The sequence below is a fragment of the Helicoverpa zea genome, chromosome 4 (genome assembly GCF_022581195.2).
Source record: "Helicoverpa zea isolate HzStark_Cry1AcR chromosome 4, ilHelZeax1.1, whole genome shotgun sequence".
NCBI lineage: Eukaryota > Metazoa > Arthropoda > Insecta > Lepidoptera > Noctuidae > Helicoverpa > Helicoverpa zea.
Window position 1 is genome coordinate 9,770,679 of NC_061455.1, and position 20,271 is coordinate 9,790,949.

Genomic DNA, 20,271 nt, shown 5'->3' on the forward strand with positions numbered 1-20,271 from the left:
TAAGATTCATCTGCTCCATGGATAAGGTTTAGCAAGTTACCAAATAGCAAAACAAAAGGAAAAACATTTTATAATCCTTGCAAAAATTAGGTACTCGTAATATTGCGTAATTTACGCAGTACCTAATGTATGCAAAATTAACTGTGTAGAGGGTAATATCGGCATTATCTTCAATTATTGAATCATGGAAGAGGATAAAAATGTTTATTTTAAAAGAAAAAATAGTGGAATGCTACATAGGCTTCAATCGTAATTGAATCTTAGTTGGATATCAATCGTATGTCACCTAAATTAGCAGAATCAAGCCTAAGGTGAAGGTGATTCAATATCTCGAAAAGGTTTGTAATCATAAATAATATAGAATCTTAGCATCAACCAGCAGTTTCTTTGTCTCTGGTTTTAACAGAATTAGAGAAATATGGACTGTGGCGGGAACCCAAAATTTAATGAAATGCGATTGTCCTTAATGAAGATTTATTATTTACGCTGCTTTCAGGGAAAGCAGGAGACAAGGTAATTAAATTTTGTTATAAATGCTACGCTCGTCTCGATTACACACCAAAACATCTTGCTATTACAATTTCAATAGGCTTCAACGTAGCTTTATTTAGACTTGATCAGCCTAAAAAAAGGCAACCGACCTACAAAGTACCTACATTTTGTAGGTATCATTTTAGGGATAATTAAATTAAATGACTTAAAAACAAACTCGACCGTACCCCACCGGTACGTACCGCTTCCATAATTTCCATAAATGAAAAATTAATTAACGATAGAGACATCAACACCAATGATATTAAGTAGGATGAGCTATGTTCATAAAATACAGGATATATTCAACGTCAATCATTATATTATATTACGTTCATCGTTTTACTATATATTAGTCGGTAATTTATTTCAAGGTAGGTACAAAAACTCGCTAAAAAATTCAACGTGAAAGTAAAGAGCGACGGCCAAAAACTGATAAGCATTACCTACTCATGAATTTTAAAATTGAGTAAAAAAATTAAAGACGTAGGATTTCTTTAAAATCGAACGAATCGTGGCTCCAACACGAGTAGCAATCAAAAAACAAATGTGGTACTTATGTATCACTATCACTGGCGATAAAACGTCATGCCGATTGTAATGTTTTCTCAAAGGAGCTTCGTTATTTAGTTCCAAGTAAATAGATGCCCGACACGCCTCGTAAGATACAGAACGCTTTTATTGTGTACAGTTATCAATTTTATTTTTCATTAATTAAATTAAGTAAACGCTAGTTGTTTGTGATATTTTAATTAATATGTTGCACAAATCTGCGGCTCTTCGAACGAAGAGTCTGTATTTGAAGCATGTTGTTTACTTTTCTTCCGATAAGGTAAGTCTTTTGGTCTTTTCCGGTCCACTTTTACGAGGAAAATATTTCAAACGGTCAAGTGAAAAAAACGGATTTAGTTGAATAAAGAACTGTTTAAATTAAGGATGTGATTAAAAAGCAATGAAATATTCAGTCGTTTATTAAATGTTTTTCATCACATCGTGGCTACGGTCTACGCCGTAGATTTTTTTTTTTTTTTTTAATTTATACAAATTTACTATGCAAACATATGACCACCAAACATTTTTTCACCATTATGCAGAGTAGTGGCGTGAATTTGTTAAAGTTATTAAATATATGGTACCTAGGTAAGTACATAGCTGCTAGTTAAGGGTCTGTCATCATTTAATGCATGAGCGTGTTTCCTAGATTTATATTTTTCAATCTTCAGTTATAGACACGGAGAACAGGATTTTTTTTAAAGACAAACCGACTTTGATAATACATATATATGCCCATGACCCAGTTACCGAACTTCAAAATTTCGCACCCTTACTTTCTCCAGTTTTGAACTGGAACTACTTACATGTTTTATTACTCTAGTTATCATTTGCCAGTAAGCAAAGAAATATTATTAGTGGGCAGACGATATCGCACTACAAGTTTCCCGTTTGGTAAATACATTAAATATGTACCTACGTACCTACTTAGGTACCTAAAATTTCAGCTAATTAAATGAAATAACTCATAAAGCTTGCTCATATCCGATCACAATTTATTTGAAGTTCAGGGTCGAGGTAGTTTTATCCCAGGTCGCATCATATCAAAATTACCTACATTGCTAATAAGACAGAACAGAACAAACTTCTAGTTAAATGTAATACCTAGAAGAAGAGACGTTTATAAATAAAGCCTGCGGAAATAACATGATGACTAAAAAATCCTTTAAATCTAATAAAACAAAATAATAGCGAAGTGTCAAATGATAAGGAAAGTAACATTGAAACAAGGTTAATATTTATTTAATTTTGCTATTTGTCATAGGCCTGACATACTGAGTTATTTTAATTCGCAGGTAGCAACTGATAACAACGGTTAATGTTATGATGCCCGATACACGTAGGTAGTTTCATTGAACATATAATAATTATAAGATAACATTATCTACATTAAAATACCCCTGGTACCTATAAATCTGTTGATGGCTGAATAGTTTGATGGATTTTATCAAAACCAAGTCGATTATTTAGCTATCCTAGTTGATAGTTAATTTTACAATTGATTAGCTAATGTTTAATTATATTTGCTAATTAAATTACAGTCAGTAACAGGGACTCTTAATGAGCTTTATGTTGAAAGAAATAAGGGTAGAGCACTACAAATATGCGTAAAGTCTAACATTCATCTTGGGTTCTCTCTGCGTCATGAAATCAATGTTTCGGTTTGTTTTCATGGTTTGAAAGCCTAAAAAATCAGTCCTTATATTTTAATAGTAACTCTGCTATCTTGAATTGAGTAAAACCCAATTTAAAAAATATCAATGTCGTCTGTAGGAAAGTTCCACTAATAAGCAAATTAATAGAACGCCCAGTCACTGCCTAATACCTAGTTAGATAAAAATTTCATTATTATGGAATATTTTTACTATTACATGATGACTATCAGTCATTTGTTCTTATTATCGTTGTTTGTTACCTTAAACTTGTTGACACCCACTATCTTTAGGGTGTGTCAAGAACTCTCGATTTATTTAGAATTATACATAAGTTGTAATAACATAAGTTCTATAAATATTTATACTAGGTTTAGCAAATCTTATGATAATGATATTTACGGTATCTAGGTAAATCTTTCAGCTCTGTAATGTAGCATGACACGTATTTTCCCTGATGGAAAAATAAGTCGTGTCAAAAAAGCTGACAAAATATAGTAATTACAGTAGCTTTACCTACTTTCCTCACAGGTTTCTTACAATAAAACTGAATTGCAGAATTCTGCCTATAGTGTCCTTTCCTTTAAAACAGTTTTATTTCAAACTCATGAACTCTATTAAAAGAAAATAACTGAATCGCTAAGTCCATCACAAAATCGTCGCCATTTATTTCTCATACAACATTAGTCCACTTCGCTGATGTTTTGACATCATTAGTAACCTTTCGTATTCTAAAGTTTAGATAAATAAACAACAGATACTTTGACCCCTTTCTATATTTAGCTGACTTGATATTGTCGAGTTTCCGCATCATAATAAATACAGATTTGCGTATGATCCGAGTGCGTTGTACTGCAAACGAATGATAACCCGTGCCTAATTTAGGAAGAATGATGTGTTTTCCTCCCCTTCACCCATACTTACTTCCTTCCTGATAATATAATTTCAGTTACTTTCACTTTTGCTACGTTTAGAGTCTACTTATAGGACTCTTTCAAGATCGACTATAAACTGGAAAAAATATGTTTATTTTCAAACTTGTCCGATGGTAACCAATTCTGCTGGTTAAACCATGCCAAAAGAGCAAGGCATGTCTTTAATGAAACCAAATATGTACTTCAAAAACTTTGGCGGCATAAGAAAAATCAGCAAAAATGACGAAAATTTTCTTTCAGAGCGGACGCACAATAGCAATACGCAGAGAAGACCAGTCAGTATGGGAGAGACGGGCGCCGTTTTCGCCCACAAATGTCAACCGATTGGTGAGGCAGGGCGTCAGGGTAATTGTGCAGCCTTCCAATCGACGAGCCTACCCGATGCAGGTAAGGATTTATGACTGCAGAACTTAAACCAAGTATTGCCGCAGCAGCTATACTTTTCGACACGTTCTGCAATTTAAGCAGAAAATATGTACTGCTTTCTGAAGTTCCTGCCCTTATCCCAATTTCAGGAGTCGGCACAGCACGTGTTTTTGTTCCATTTTCTGAAGTGTGGTTTATTGAACAGTAATACCAGTTGGTAGCTCTTCGGCATTGACTACATAAAAGGCAAATCGGTCGTTGAAAAAAAGCAGAAGTGTACATAAGTTGAATTCAGAATTTAATTTTTTAATAATTTTACTATCTGCTTAATTACTTTTCAGTCATACATAAACGCAGGAGCGATAGTCCGGGAAGACATAAGCGAAGCGAGCGTGATATTCGGCGTGAAACAAACGCCCATCGATCTCCTCATTCCCAACAAGACGTACTGCTTCTTTTCACACACCATCAAAGCCCAGGAGGCTAACATGCCTATGTTGGATGCTATCTTGAAAAAGGTAAGATCTTTCTTCTTCTCGAGTAACTCGAGCAAATTAGACTTGCCTGTTAGATGTTCAGAAATGGTTTGGATACAGACAGACTTCAAAGTAACTTGCAGGAATCTGTGCAACAAAGTTGAATGTCATCAAATGTTTGCATCATCCAGTACCATTGCATGAATCGACTATTGAAGTGTTTTTTGAATTTCTAGAAATATTAGAAGTGATTTAATGTCCCGCATTTCTTATTGCAAAAGTATTTTCCCAAGCAATATCGTTCTGAATTAGAGATAGAAAAATTGTAACTTATAAAATTCTTGCAGAACATCCGATTAATAGACTACGAGAAGCTAATGGATGACTCCGGCAACCGAGTGGTAGCGTTCGGCAAATACGCAGGAGTTGCTGGCATGATCAACATATTACACGGCATTGGACTCAGGCTGCTCGCCCTTGGACATCACACACCATTCATGGTAAGATTATAAAATAGAATAACACAAAGAGGTGTTCATTGGGCACATGGAGAAAATACGGTTTGCGAGTCTCTCCGAATTGAAAGACTGTTAGACCTTGCAAGTCCCAAAGAGTTGTGTTGTTTCTGGGGAAAAGAATTGCCATCAAACTTTGACGCCGGGTGTGGACAATACTTTCAAATGCTAAAGATGTAAAAAAGTAGAAATGAGTTCCTTAACTTCTAACTTTAATGTTTGGTGAAAGATCTCTCGTCGAGAATTTTCGCCTCAATCACACAAAAACAAACATCACACAAACCAAATTAAAACCGACGAACTTTGGGTAAAACCTTGAAAAACGCGGAAAATTTGTTAGGTATACCTACGAAGTTATCTTATAAGTAATTGTGATTATAAAAAATATCTCTCGGCGTATTATTTACTTAAGTTTTATCAGATATAGTGGATAGTAACGAGATATCACTGAAGTGCACCTACTTATTTCGTTAATTTATACTTCAGGTGGGGTCGACAAGGATTTATGATTGTTTGTTGACACAATTGCAGTTCACCTTCAACAATTGATAACATTTTTAGGTTTTACTATAAATACGTAGGCTATTTTCGTATGATAAAACGAAAAATACCAAATCTTCTGACTATCCTAATCCTTTCCGCTACAAAAAATATTTCTTAGAGGATATTTGTTACCTTATCGCGTGTAAAATAAAGCCATTTATTCATTAATTAAAGAAGATAAAGAGGCGTGTCATTCAATATGTAAAATCTTAAAACAGTACTTTCTTAATAAAAAAACAACAAATTACTTTATTTTATCAACGTTCTTCTCCGAATTTAGGAATATGGTTGCTTAATCAAAACGGGGCCATAATGTTGGAGTCCCAAGTTAGCCAATATTTTTAACCCTAGAACATGTTCCATTTTACCAAAAATGACAGACTATTATATACCTTAAATAGGTACTGCTCAACTTATGGAGAATTGCCTATTAACTAAATGGATCGGTTCAGCACATAGGACCGTCTCACAACTACCGCAACTCGAGCATGGCGCGTCAGGCCATCAGAGACGCGGGCTACGAGGTGGCGCTCGGCATGATGCCCAAGTCGCTAGGACCTCTCACCTTCGTCTTCACTGGATCTGGAAATGTTTCTCAGGTGAGATTATTAAGTTGGATTAATAATGTTCATGAATTTAGGCAAAAGGTGAAGGAAAACATCTTGAGGAAACCATGGACATAAGATCTGAAATTACTAACCTGCATTGAGCAAGTGAGGTGATTAACACTCAATCCTTCGCAGTGTAAGAGGAGGTCTGTGCCCAGCATTGGCCAACCATTTCGAATGCTTTATGGAATACATTCTTCCAACGTTCTCGCAATACCTACTATCTACATTTAAAAAGAGTCAATGAAAAGTTTAAAAGAAATAGTCGAAAAAAAAAATTGAACACGATTTTCTTATTTTAGGGAAGTCAAGAAATTTTCCAGGAGTTGCCCCACGAATATGTTCCACCAGAGATGTTGAAGAAAGTTGCTGAACATGGAAGTAAGGTTTCTTCAATTATGTAGGTACTACAAAATTGAAATAACATTGTAGATCTTCCATTATTTATGATTACTTATGATTAGGTCCAAACAAAATCTACGGTTGTGAAGTCCGCCGAAGACATCACTTGGAAAGGAAAAACGGAGGAGGTTACGATGCGCAAGAGTACGACGAACATCCCGAACGATACATCTCTACATTCGCACAAAAGGTAAACACTATTACGTACCATAATCTAATTTCTTTATAACTGTAAACATGATTAATTTAAGTACATACGCAAGTATTGTTATCCCAATTTTTATTGCCAAGCCAGCTTGATACGATAAAACGTGTTACGTAGCGACAATTAGGTGCTAATCTATGAAATAGTAAGGAGGTATATCGTAGGTATAGTAGGTACGTAGGTGGATACCTACTATATGAATAATCTACATAAAGTACTTATTGTGTTAGGGTATGTGTAGGTATATTATTAGGATAAATACGGTAAAAAAGTCGGTTAGTAATTGTTAATAATATTGGACTATAGGACATACGCATAAATAGTAATAAGGCGTAGCACGTTTAGTCACATTTTAATGATAATGATATCTGAATATCTTTGTATCATTCATGTGAATTGTATAGCATACGTAGTTGACAATAAATTAACATGGCCTGAAAGTTTAATTAACATGACCTGAAAGAAAATGCTATTTGCTTTTTCATAATCTTATCAATGAAAAAAACCTATGATCGATTGCACGAATCAATCATTAATCGGACAAAATAAAAGTCGTTATACTCTCGTTACATTATAAACTTTTTACAAAAAAATAAAACCGACTTCTTATAATTATTATTTACTTATATTATTTTTTTGGCTTTTTAGTGTTTTTGGAAGTCGGTTTTATTTTTTTGTAAAAAGTTTTTTTTTTCTGTTTTTTTTTGTGAGCTGTTAGGGCTTTGTCACGTTTGACCTTTCTTATCTTTACAAAATAGTACCTATAATTCCAATAACTCAAATACTTTTTGTTCCCAGATAGCACCTTACACATCGGTCCTAGTGAACTGCATCTACTGGGCAGTGGGCAGTCCCAAGCTGCTGACCATCCCAGACGCGAAGCATTTGTTGTTGCCATCTCATACACCGTGGCTGCCCAAGAGTATCGGAGCACCGGCGTTACCACATAGGTAAGGAAACTGAAAAAATATGCTTCTGAGAGTAATGTTATGAAACAGTAATCTAAAACTGATTGTTTGTAAAAATAGATACATTATGTGGACTCCATATGTACAGTAAATAATTATTGTGTCTTTCTCAGTAATTTAATAAAGTTTAAGTTTATTCTTTAGCTCAATCCAGCTCTCGCCATTTATTAACCCCCGACGCAAAAACGACGGGGTGTTATAAGTTTGACGTGTCTGTGTGTGTGTGTGTGTGTGTGTGTGTGTGTGTGTGTATGTGGCATCGTAGCTCCCAAACGGATGATCCGATTGTAATGCGGTTTTTTTTGTTTGAAAGGTATGTCATTCGGGAGTGTTCTTAGCTATGTTTGGTGTAAATCGGTTCAGGTCTTCAAGGTCATCAGCTCGTTTGTTAGGTGTGATAGGAATGTTACACGCTCAGTTTACTTGCAAGCATATGTGGGATCAGAAATTTGAAACACTAATGTCTTCTGGAACCACTGAGCTGGTCTGCTGTTAGGACACGAAGATAGGAGACGTAACCCTGAACTGCCTTTTAGTAAACCCATCGAGTTTGGGCTCGTTGAATTTGTCTTGACTAGCTCTCTTCATTTTTCTAATTGACTAGAACCTGATGCTGGAAATAGGATGTGGCGGATGAAACCCTGGAATGCCGGAATGAAACGGATAAACCGATTTATATGTATTTTTGCTGAAAGTCTAAAATGACCAAAGGTTAATCTTTATTGTTTCTCAATCTGTGCAATTCTCCCAGAGCCAGTTTGTCATGAGGATTGTTAAACAGCTTCCTTTGGCCGAGATCGCATATAGCGACCACATCTTAAAATAAAAGAAATTAAATGAAAGAAGGAAAAATTAAGGAGCTCCTTCAAAAAGCATGAAATAAAATTAAATTATAAATTTTAAAAAACCCCCGACCCAAAAAAGCACGCAATTATTATGACAAAAGGTTAAAAACGCTAAACCCTATAAAAAGCAAAAAATAACTTTTAACACTACGTAAGTACCAACTAAAGCATGTCAGACTAAACTAAATTTTGACGTGTCGGGGGACCGCTTTTTACCTTTAAAAATACTACATTAATCAAATGATACCTACTTAATTACAACATTCGTATAAAAAAACACGTATCTAAACAAAATTATATAAAAAGTTATAAGAAGTATATATAATGTAGTAGTATATAATTACTTCTAACGTTAAGCTAATAAATTAGAGCGGTCCCCCGACACGACAAAATTTAGTTTAGTCTGACATGCTTTAGTTGGTACTTACGTAGTGTTAAAAGTTATTTTTTGCTTTTTATAGGGTTTAGCGTTTTTAACCTTTTGTCATAATAATTGAGTGCTTTTTTGGGTCGGGGGTTTTTTAAAATTTTACTTCTCGACTCGTAAAGTAGACAGAGCTGTTATGTAGCACATAAGCGTTTTGGCTTTATTGAATATGTTTTTTGCAGAATGTTGGCCATCTGTGACATATCGGCAGATCCTGGTGGTTCCATCGAATTCATGAACGAGTGCACTACCATTGATACGCCTTTCTGTCTCTACGACGCTGATAGAAACAAAGATACAAAGAGGTATGTAACTTAACTTTTAATTAGAAAAAAGCTTAATTTTTTTTTTCTCTCTCTTGTCTCAAATAACTAAAAAAATAATATTTATCTGCGAGCGTATTTACTTGCAAAAATAGTAAAAAACATTTTCCCGTACCGGGAATCGAACCCGAGCCTCCTGGGTGAAAGCCAGGTATCCTAGCCACTAGACCATACGGGAGATGCTAACCTGGTCAAAATTTCTGTTTAGTTTCAAAGGGCCCGGCGTACTAGTGTGCTCTATAGACAACATGCCGACACAGCTACCGAGGGAGTCCACAGACTTCTTCGGAGATTTACTTTACCCATATGCAGAGGATATCATGAAGTCTGATGCTACCAAACCTTTGGACGAACACAACTTTTCACCAGTTGTTCAAGGGGTGAGTTATTTTTAATTATATCTAAATATTTTATTAATTATTTAATTGTAACATATTTTTAAGTAATATTAAAAAAATTTAAGACTACAAACAATAGTTTCTGATATGTTTACTTTATTATCATAACATCGTATGACAGGAAAACTGCGTAAATATAACAAGATAGCTTGTTTTATCAGTAGGTAAATGAACAATGATAATAAGTCAAAGGCACAATAAACTTTAATGTAAGTGCTCGCTTACAAGCAAATCAATAATTTTAGTATAAACTTGATTCGGTAATCGGTATTATTTGTAGTAAGTACGACTCAACTCCAACAAGACGTGTTGAAAGTTTAGGGTTTAATCATTATGTCGGCCGATTAGATCGTGCCATTAACTTTTTCAATTATCTGAAACTTTCTAATATGACATGTTATTTATAATTTGTCTTCACGTTTATCGTTAATATTTACTGGACGTCATTTTTTCTTTATTGCAGGCAATCATCACAAGCAATGGCAGATTGACGCCTCCTTTCGAATACATTAACGATCTGAGAATGGCTAACACGTAAGTACGATATATTCTACATATAGCGGTCTTTTACCATACAAAATCAACTTTGAACGGGTTTCACATGTTCATGCATAGCCTCCCTTATGTACTCCATGTAGTGTCTCTATGTGGCTAGGGAATACCGGAAGAACCTACACATAAAAGGAGAGTACATAAGGGAGTAATAAGAGAGTTACTGAAAATAATAAATAAGTGTGACTTCATAAATAATGTAGTGTAGCTTCGAAGCAGTGAAAGATTTTTCATTTATTTCCATTTATTTTATTAGTTAAGAAATATCAGTGCTTATACATAATTATAGTTAGATGACAAAAGTTTTATTTTAATACTAGCCGTTCCCCGCGGTATTACCCGCGCCCGGTGTATTTTTTGCCGCTCTGGTACATGGTGAGCGGTAGCGTCTACCTACACTTGGTAAGATTGGTATACTCTTATAAGTTATGCTACCCTGGTACATGGTGAGCAGAGTGCTTAGTGCGAGTTTTCGTGAATTTTTTTACGGACTCACATGAGAGCGCGTATACTATATAAGATTTGTATGGAACAAAAACAGCTCCACCTAGTGTCAAAAATTGGAACCTGTTTTTGTTCCATACAAACAGTGTTGCCAACAGTTGTAGAAGCTTACCACCAGAGTCAACTTTTAAAACCACCAGAAAACCACTAACAAAAATTTATCCCACACTTAAAATCACCAAATTCACCACTAAAAAAATATTGTTTATATTTTATTGTAACCTAAAACAATTTAATCATCCAAAGATGTAACTCGGCAACGATAGAAAATTAAAACAGACAAAGCATTACATCTGTTTAGCAATTCATCCGACCCGATCCGAATCCTTCACAAATTATAATCGGCGTAGTAGTTTCACAAATTGTTTAGTTACGCATTTGACCAATGAATGAGTACTTAATATAATTATAGTAGTCGTTCACCTTTTTGTTTTGTAGATGCTTTTTTGACATTCCGTGAGACTTCAAATCTCCATAGTAACTCCTTAAAGTTGTACCACAAAACTTACATTTCGCTACTTGACCCGCAGTACTTTCAACATTTCGCCACTAAATAGGGGACTTAAACCACCAGTATTAGTGGAAAATCCACTAAGTTGGCAACACTGCATACAAATCTTAGTATACGCGCTCTCATGTGAGTCCGTAAAAAAATTCACGAAAACTCGCACTAAGCACTCAGTTGCATCGAAATTTCGTTATTGGTATACTTTACTAAGGTGAATTATGCTGTCCTAGTACTTTACTTTTGTTGTTCTGCGGCATTCCGTAAGTTGGTTTTTGTCTAATCACTCCCGTCCCGGGAATCTTACTCGCAATTTTTTTTCCTTATTTGCTCACCGTTTAGACCTACCCTGGACTACGACAAACATTTTAAAACTAAAATCAGCTCAATCGGCCCAGCCGTTCTCGAGTTTTAGCGAGACTAACGAACAGCAATTCATTTTTATATATATAGATTATTTTATTAGTTAAGAAATATCAGTGCTTATACATAATTATAGTTAGATGACAAAAGTTTTATTTTAATATTATTTTATTAGTTAAGAAATATCAGTGCTTAAACATAATTATAGTTAGATGACAAAAGTTTTATTTTAATATATCGTTCCAGACGGTCTCGTCACAAGGTGGAAGGCAATGAACAACAGACTCCGGTGCTTATCCTCGGCAGTGGTCTAGTGTCAGCTCCCGTAGTCGAGTACCTGTCCAGAGACAAGAATATTGCTGTTACCATAGGTTTGTTAACACTATTGTTGAATACTTATTTTACCTAGTTGTTACCGCCGCATAGTGCGACTGTTGAGTACGGGTTCGATTCCCGGGTCGGGCTTAATAGCTTTGTGGCATTTAAGAAGCCTTCATAAATCAGCCCGAAGTAAAAAAATTGGTGGTGATACAAAACATACATGCATCGAAGAGCAAGTGACATTTTGAACATGCATCGGAAGAATTTCACCTGACCTCTATCTGGTATGACTAAGGGACTGAGACTATAGAAAGTGAACCTGCATCAGCACCTACGCTTCCAACGAATTGCCAACGCGGCGAGCTGATCTTTAGGGAACAAACAGCGCTGTGGATTGTTATTATTAGCAAAAAAAAATCGAACATACCATAATATTCTAATTGGTATTCCAGCATCAGCAGTAAAAGAAGAAGCAGACGCCCTAGCAGAACGTTATGGAGTATCTTCAGAATATTTAGACGCTAAGAACGAGTCCGCTCTCCGGTCCCTCGCGTCCCGAGCCCGCGTGGTCGTGTCCCTATTACCGTATGACCTGCACGGAGACGTGGCGAAGGCCTGCCTCAGTGCCGGTGCTCATATGGTCACGGCATCCTATGTGAGGCCTGAAGTACAGGAGCTGCATCAAGCGTGAGTTCCTGCTAACAATATTTATTTCTAAGAGATTCAGGTGCACCTAACCCATAATTCGTGACTAAAGTATAACAATATCTAGTTATAATTGATTAGCCACGAGAGACGGATATGGTCATGTTTCGGAAAGAACTCCCTTTTTTGAGTCTATAGGACAGAACAATACCTAATCTACGTAGGCTATATTTATATGAGGAAGTCAGTGACGAAGGTTGTGAGAAAAAAAACTTTCGAGGACCATAATTTTTTTGCTGACCTTATAATTTCTTGTCATAGGGCGAAGGACGCTGGCATAACGTTCCTCAATGAAGTCGGCTTGGACCCCGGCATCGACCACTTGCTCGCTCTCGAATGTATTCACGACATACAGAGTCATGGAGGCAGGATCGACTCATTTGTTTCATACTGCGGAGGTAAGAAAAATATGTTTTTATCGAACATGGCTAGGTTTTTAAAGGAATATTATCTGAAGCCCTGATGTTTTGTTTTTTCTAGGTTTGCCTGCACCTGAGTTCAGCGACAATGCCCTTAGGTATAAGTTCTCATGGAATCCTAGAGGAGTCCTACTCAACACTATTTCTGCTGCCAAATATCTGAGCAAGGGACAGGTAAACTCTTACTTTTCAATTACTCAAACAATAAATGTCTTCATCACTGAGAGCATTTGCTGATTAGTTCAAATTATCCCTAGCGTGTCCGTCCTTATTTTCATACCCTTTGCAATTATACACTTCACTTTATAGGCATTTTCTATTGTTGAAAAACCACTAGTTACTGGACGTAGGGGAGATGTTCCTAAAACGGGTAGGCCTTGCCATTCGAATATTATAGATCTTAGTGTGAACCTGTGAGTGTAGAGTGGCGCACTACCCCCCTGCCGATCACGGTCAGTCGGCTCGCGCACCTGGAGCGAGCGTCTTCTAGGTTAGACGTAAAAAAAGTTTTCTGTCGAACTTATTAAAAAAAATCGAATTATGCTAGTGCTAACTACTCAAATTAAAGTGTAAGATATGGTTTTCGTAGTTTTGTATTATCATTTTGCATGTTATATGCTTATTAATTGTGAATAATTAGTGGTCTCCTTGTTTTCTATTTTATGGTTAAGGTAGTTGAAATTTAAAACGTGCTTTTGGGCAAAACGGGTAGGGGCATAACGGGTGACTATCAGATTTGCCCTGGAATAATTTATGATATGTAGTAAGCTGACCAGTGCCATTATTTATCTGACTCAAATGTAAAAAATACCTATACTTCGGCCGTTCAGAGAATGCGTTCCTGACACCTATCAGTTAGTCACGACTAGTGATGGGCACAACATAACACTGAGTTCGTTACCGTTCCTTCAAAATGAACCGCCGCATTATTTTAAGATTATTTTCGTTTTAAATTGGCGGAATCATTTGTTTTATATTTTAGTTATTTAAGTGGAAACCAAAAAAAGGTAATATTCATATAATAAAATTGTTTTATTTATTCTTTGTTACAAGTACATTGAATTGAATGTGCGAACAGAATATTAATCAGACTCCGATTTGCTTGAGGAGGTGGTGTCTTCATCATCATCTTCGCCTACATGTATAATTATATTATTATCAATAACAGAATCAATCCTGATATCTCGGTCTAACAAAAGCCGGGTAATCAAATAAAAACAGATCGAAAACACTTGAAAAACGTGGTCTATGCGCACGAAACGACAACGGACGACTGTTTTAGCGTCACAAAATGGCGGCCCATAACGCCATTTGGGGTTACCATTTTTAATCTAAGTATAAAAATGCGGTTTGGTCATAGTTTTATTTTTATATTTCATAAAAGTTATAATTAAGTCTTATAGTCCATTATTTTCCAATTCTTAAAAAGAAAATCAAAACGTATTATTTTATATTATAACTGTATAAGAACAGATTACGATACTTGCCTGTTATTTTTAGCACAGCACTACAAAATATAAACCGCTGACATAACCTTGTAATAGCGCAGTATAGATTTAGAAAAATATTGTTTACCAAGTTATTTGACACTCAGTTTGGCACAAAATTATAACATTCATTGATTATTGATATAATAATGTTGTTTTAATGCTCCTCAATTGTTAAAACGGTAAACAACCAGCAAAAATATTTTTATCGTAACTGCAACGCCATTGCAAAGTTACGTCGTCAGTTCAATCGCGACGTGTCAGGAACGCATTCTCTGAATGGCCGAACTATAATTTGTTTTTTTTTTTGTTTTTTTAATTGGGTGAATAAATATAAAATAAAAACTTTAAATGCTTCGTGGGATGTGGAAGTTATGCAACTGGACCGCAACCTCTTGACGAAGCTATAAGTCCACCTCATACTCCAACATCAGTAGGCCAGTATATTGAAGAACTTTCAACACCATGCAAGACTATAACGGCAGAAACACAAATTCTTAAAGATTTTATAACACCATGCAAGACTCCATCACAAACTACAATCCTTCTTCAACCTGAGGATCATCATGTAACACCAATAAAATAAGGGGCACTTCCTCAATTGATCCCACAGAAAACTAATCGAAGACAAAGAAAGCCACAGAGAGCTGAAGAAGAACAGGAACAGCGTGAAAAAGAAATTTAAACATCTTTTCTTTGATTTTTAACAAAATTATCTGTTGGTAGCATTATAATTTCAAATGTAACATTTAATGACGTAAAAGAGTAATATAGACTGATCAAAATAAGACAACTGTTTAACATAATTAAGGAGACTAATTAACAATAAAGATTTCCTGGATAATAGGAGGCTAAGATATTTTTTAAAATGTTTTTTAATTCATTTATCACATATATTCATTCATTACCTGCTTTGCCCAAAGGCGTTACCCGTTTTAGGACCCGCCCGAGGGCAAAGCGTATTTCGAAGGGGTTTATTTTTTTTTTCAGAATATTGAAGAAGATTACTAAGACTATCTTATGTTTTCCAAAGTTTATTAAATAAACAACCCTATGAGTACAAATACAAGTCGCATGTAATGTTCTTGGTTATTTTATTTAACATCTTTCGTTAGCTTACCCGTTTTGGGAACATCTCCCCTATTATAATGTCTTTCATTTCATTTGTCCCCCAGATAGTAGAAGTGTTAAGTGGAGGAGAACTGATGTCAGTGGCTCGTGAACTGAACTTCTTGCCTGGCTTCGCGTTCGAAGGTTTCCCCAACAGAGACAGCACCATCTACTCCAAGCTGTACGGCATTGAAGACGCACATACTATGTTCAGAGGAACTATCAGATACAAAGGTGAGAGTTCCTCAAGATTTAGTACTTTATAGAAGGTTAAGGATGAGAAACCGAAGTCAGAATCTTTAAAGTTGCATTCAGTCTTCAAGTCAAATTGGTAGTCGTCTAAATTAGACCAGTAATGATTATAATTTTATTGTTGACCAGGTTTTGCAGAGAACATGATAGCAATGCAGCTATTTGGACTAGTCGATCCCAACCCTCACACATCTTTACATCCCGATGGACCTAAAATCACATGGGTAAGACTTAACATTACTTTTTCTTCCAACATTTAATTTATGTAAATTGACATAATTTATAATATTATTTCTTTATTTGCAGCGTCAATTCGCCTGTGAATTACTAGGCCTGGTAGACTCGTCAATCTTCTTCGAGAACTTGAGATCAAAATTAGCGGAACGCATCGGTCCAGCGGGGGCGCAGTCCTTGGAATCTTTGGGACTGTTAGATGATGTTGAAATCGTCAAGTGTGGAACACCCTTGGACACAGTCAGCCATTATCTTAGCAAGCGGCTACAATTACGTAAGTATTTCATAATCCATATTTTTTCATTGTGTCCTTTTCAGATTGAGTTTTTTTAGTGTGTATAAAATTCACATATACATAAAAATAGAATGATACTAGGATCGCCATAAATACTACGACTTTTGTGCCTTATTTGTACAGTATCCTTTCCCGGATCAGTGAGCGCTTATAACCCTTTAATTCGCAACGTTGCACCGATGCAACTATCCAAACAAAAAAATATATTGCAAGAACCATCATCATTTTATCTTATCTACATAAATTTTAATAATGGATATACTGCTGCCTTCTATGAAAAAAAATATTGAATCAACTCACGCGCATCATTACGTTGTGACCAAAATGGCGTCGCGTCGACATTGCGCTCGTGGACGACCGGTGAGTTTTAATAAATATAAATAGTTTTTATGCATTTATTGACAACTATTATTTGAAATATTATTGTTTATGAGTGTTTACAATTGTGTCATATAACACCAAAGTCAAATTCATATTCTACTATGAAATATAAGCACGTATTTACCGACGTTGCACATTTGCGACACTGCGAAGCTTTAGCATAAGTACTTTTAATTTCGTACGTTGCACGGGTGCCACGTCGCGCTTTTACTAACACTGAATAATTATAATTTTCTTTGTATGGGTTTTGTGTTTTTTTTTACATTTATGGGAGTTGACGGTATTATGTTTTTATATTGACTGTTCTGAAAGTTTGCTAATGTACGACTAAGCTAGATTACTAAATAATGAATGAATATCGCTATTACTAATATGCTCGTTTTTTACTAAAACTTGTGTTAACTTATGTATGGTGTTGGTGATTGCTGCATGTTTGTTTTTCTTTTTGTTTACTACCAGGGAGGCTTAAAATGGCAGAGAGCAAGACAAATTTTAGCTTTGGTTCCAGAAGCGGCCTCGTCTGCTGATAGCTCTTCGTTTGAAGACGAAGTTATTATTCAAAACATCACCAAACGTCAAGACGATGTATCTTCTGACTTCAGCTCGAACCAAGGTCCCTTCATTCGTCTTTAGAAAACTTGGATCTTATTCTTGATAGTCCAGTGCAAGAAGAAACCTTTACGACATTATCTGATGAAGATACGGTTCCACTGACTCCAGTAATACGTAGTATTTTTCCTTCGGACACACCACCCAATCCGCTCCCAAATTTAAATTTAGTTTCGTCAATTTTATCACCACTTAATACTCCATTAACCAAGAGTTGTAGCTAAAAGAGTAAAATATAGTACAAGAGACCTCTTCTTAGTTTCAAGTGGCAGCGTGGGAAATTCAAATACTCAGCAGAGTTTGATATGCCTGATCTTAGCACTAGTAGTACCGCAACAGAATCTCCGTTAGACTATTTTCTTATTTTTTTTTTCTGAAGATATAATAGATTATATTACGGAGCACACCAATTTATATTCTGTGCAAAGCAAAGAAGGTAAATCTATAAACGTTACAGACATGATGTGCGTGATTTTCTAGCTATCACAATTATGATGGGTATTGTAAGAATGCCGTCATATCGAGACTACTGGAGTAGGTAATGATTTCAGATACCCTCCTGTCGCTGATGTGATGAGTCTAAAAAAGTATAAGCTAATGAGAAAATATTTGCATTTCGTGGATAATTCGGACCTGAATAACGATCGTTATTTTAAGGTTCGGTCGATATTAGAAAAAGTAAGGACTAATATTGTTTACGACTAGAAGAAGAAGGAAGCTACAGCATAGATGAAATTATGGTCCCTTACAAAGGCACTAGAGCAGGAAATAGACGACAGTACTTGCCAAAAAACCCCAAGAAATGGGGCCTACTGTGTCTAGACCTACAGATGCTGTAAGATTTGATAAAATTGGCCATTTTCCAGTTTTTGTACAGCGAGGTAGGTGCAAATACTGCAAAACTGGGTATTCAAATACCCCTGTTCAAAATGTGAACAACGTTTGTGTTTAGTTCCCAAAATAAACTGTTATAATAAATATGTTTTTTAATATATTTTGTTTTTCATTTATAACTATATTTTATTCTGTAACGTGGGCACTGTTGTAAAAATACAACACTGATTTCAACCTGTACATGTTCTTGTGTCTCGCAATGTAGCACATTTACAACATACTACATTTGGATATATATGTATACCAGATTTTTATTTTCATTTTTTTGAGCACTTGTAAGATCTAAATAAACAATAAATGAAAAAATAATAATAAATATATTCAATATTTTTTTTGAGCTTTAAAGGGTTAAAGATACTGTATGTCCGGTACACTAATGTGTATCAGTTTTAGTGTAACGTAGGAATAGAAACTATCCTCGGCTTTAGACTACATCCACATAATTTGAAGAAACATAAATTTTTGAAAAGTTTTAAAAGATTTTTTTCACACATTATTTTATATTTTTAGAAAAAGACGAAACAGACTTGGTAGTACTTCGTCACGAGTTAGGCGTGACGTGGAGCGACGGCAAGCGCGAGCGCCGCGAGGTCACCATGGCCGTGCGCGGGGACCCCGCCAAGCACACCGCCATGGCCTGGACCGTGGGGCTGCCCACTGGCATCGCTGCTAAGATGGTGTTGGATGGTAAGTTACACATTATTGAAAATTCATCATCTGACTGCATTTTTGCCAAAACTATATTAATGTTGGCTTCCAGTCTAATCGGACATGGAGCGACTGCCTAGCTCATATCCTTACTCAGCTATCCGGGCGACCCGTTTCGTCACCCTTTCGTAGGATTGGTTGTCAAATTCTCTGGCTTCTGACTACTCGTAATGACTGCACAAAGTGTCTTTTCATAATGGTCTTAAAAGACAAGAGTCTTTCTTTAATTTTGATCTCTCGATATACCTGAGACAACACTTTCAACTTTTCTTTCGGTTTGTCATCGAAAACAGGAAACCAAAGCCGGCATACAGGACCTGAAAATTATGAATTATTTGGATAACCTTAACATAAATTAACTATTTTTTTTTGTTTCCAGGTGAAATCCAAGAGCGCGGCGTAGTTCTACCCTTCGCCCCCGTAGTATACAAGTCGTTACTATCCCGCCTGAGAGCCGACGGCATACACGCCAAGGAGACCACCACTCCTCTTAACTGAACCTCATTACATTAAGTTGTTCAACTCAAGGACTTTCGTTTTCTACTGTAAAATATATTACACGAATAATGTATCCCCTTTGAAGTCAGCCATTTGATGTCATTTTCGCCAAGTTCAGGGGACCAAAGTTATTTGATGTGAACATGCAGTGGAGTCAAACTAAATGTGTTCAACCTAGTCCTGTAATGCAATTTATTATTCTGTAAATAAATCTCTAATTTTAAGATTAGAAATCATAAATTATGTAGTTAAGTGCTAATTTGATAAAATCCTGCTAATGTTATGGCGTGTGATGCTATGAATGTGACAGCATTGTGAGAGAATTTTAATCCTAATAAAAACAAAATATTTCAATTTGTTTCTTTTTCATTGACTTACAAATAAGTTACAAACGTTAATAACCTCAAACTCTACGACTTCATGAATAACGCGGACGCCTTTATGTACTGAAAAAGTAACATTATAAACGTTTTTGATTTCAGCAAGACAACCGCTGAAAATGAAAATACTATTGTCCAGTAATGTCATCTGGAAAAAAAAGGTGTGACATGATTGTCATTCTTATATCATTTTTTTGCTAACCTAAAATGTTTTATCAAATGACTTGATTCTGCTATTTCGAGTTATTTTTTACGGTTATTTTTATAAATTTATTGAGCTAAATCTCGATTGTGTCGTGACACGTCCA

At 35.6% G+C, this 20,271-nt stretch overlaps 1 protein-coding gene and 1 non-coding gene across 2 annotated transcripts; one reads left to right on the forward strand and one right to left on the reverse strand.

The window, feature by feature from the left end:
• The first annotated feature begins 1,158 nt into the window (after positions 1-1,158).
• On the forward strand, positions 1,159-19,937 carry LOC124629954 (alpha-aminoadipic semialdehyde synthase, mitochondrial). Its single transcript, XM_047163637.1, has 20 exons — positions 1,159-1,363; positions 3,911-4,057; positions 4,378-4,554; positions 4,860-5,012; positions 6,023-6,169; positions 6,481-6,559; positions 6,643-6,770; positions 7,584-7,735; positions 9,208-9,330; positions 9,557-9,728; positions 10,210-10,280; positions 11,917-12,041; positions 12,444-12,678; positions 12,958-13,094; positions 13,177-13,289; positions 15,778-15,946; positions 16,094-16,188; positions 16,271-16,472; positions 18,888-19,064; positions 19,465-19,937. The coding sequence occupies exons 1-20, from the start codon at positions 1,289-1,291 to the stop codon at positions 19,581-19,583; spliced, it is 2,796 nt and encodes a 931-aa protein (XP_047019593.1). The 5' UTR covers positions 1,159-1,288; the 3' UTR covers positions 19,584-19,937.
• Trnae-uuc lies at positions 9,455-9,526 on the reverse strand. The gene has a single exon. It is a non-coding gene; the product is annotated as a tRNA-Glu (tRNA).
• Positions 19,938-20,271: the final 334 nt, after the last annotated feature.

What these genes read in the sequence shown, in the direction of transcription:
- LOC124629954 (XM_047163637.1), top strand. Translation starts at nt 1,289, where the DNA reads ATGTTGCACAAATCTGCGGCTCTTCGAACGAAGAGTCTGTATTTGAAG. An exon ending in AGAAACAAAGATACAAAGAG is followed by an intron (nt 9,331 to 9,556) that starts GTATGTAACTTA and finishes ATTTCTGTTTAG; the next exon opens with TTTCAAAGGGCCCGGCGTAC. An exon ending in GATCTGAGAATGGCTAACAC is followed by an intron (nt 10,281 to 11,916) that starts GTAAGTACGATA and finishes ATATCGTTCCAG; the next exon opens with ACGGTCTCGTCACAAGGTGG.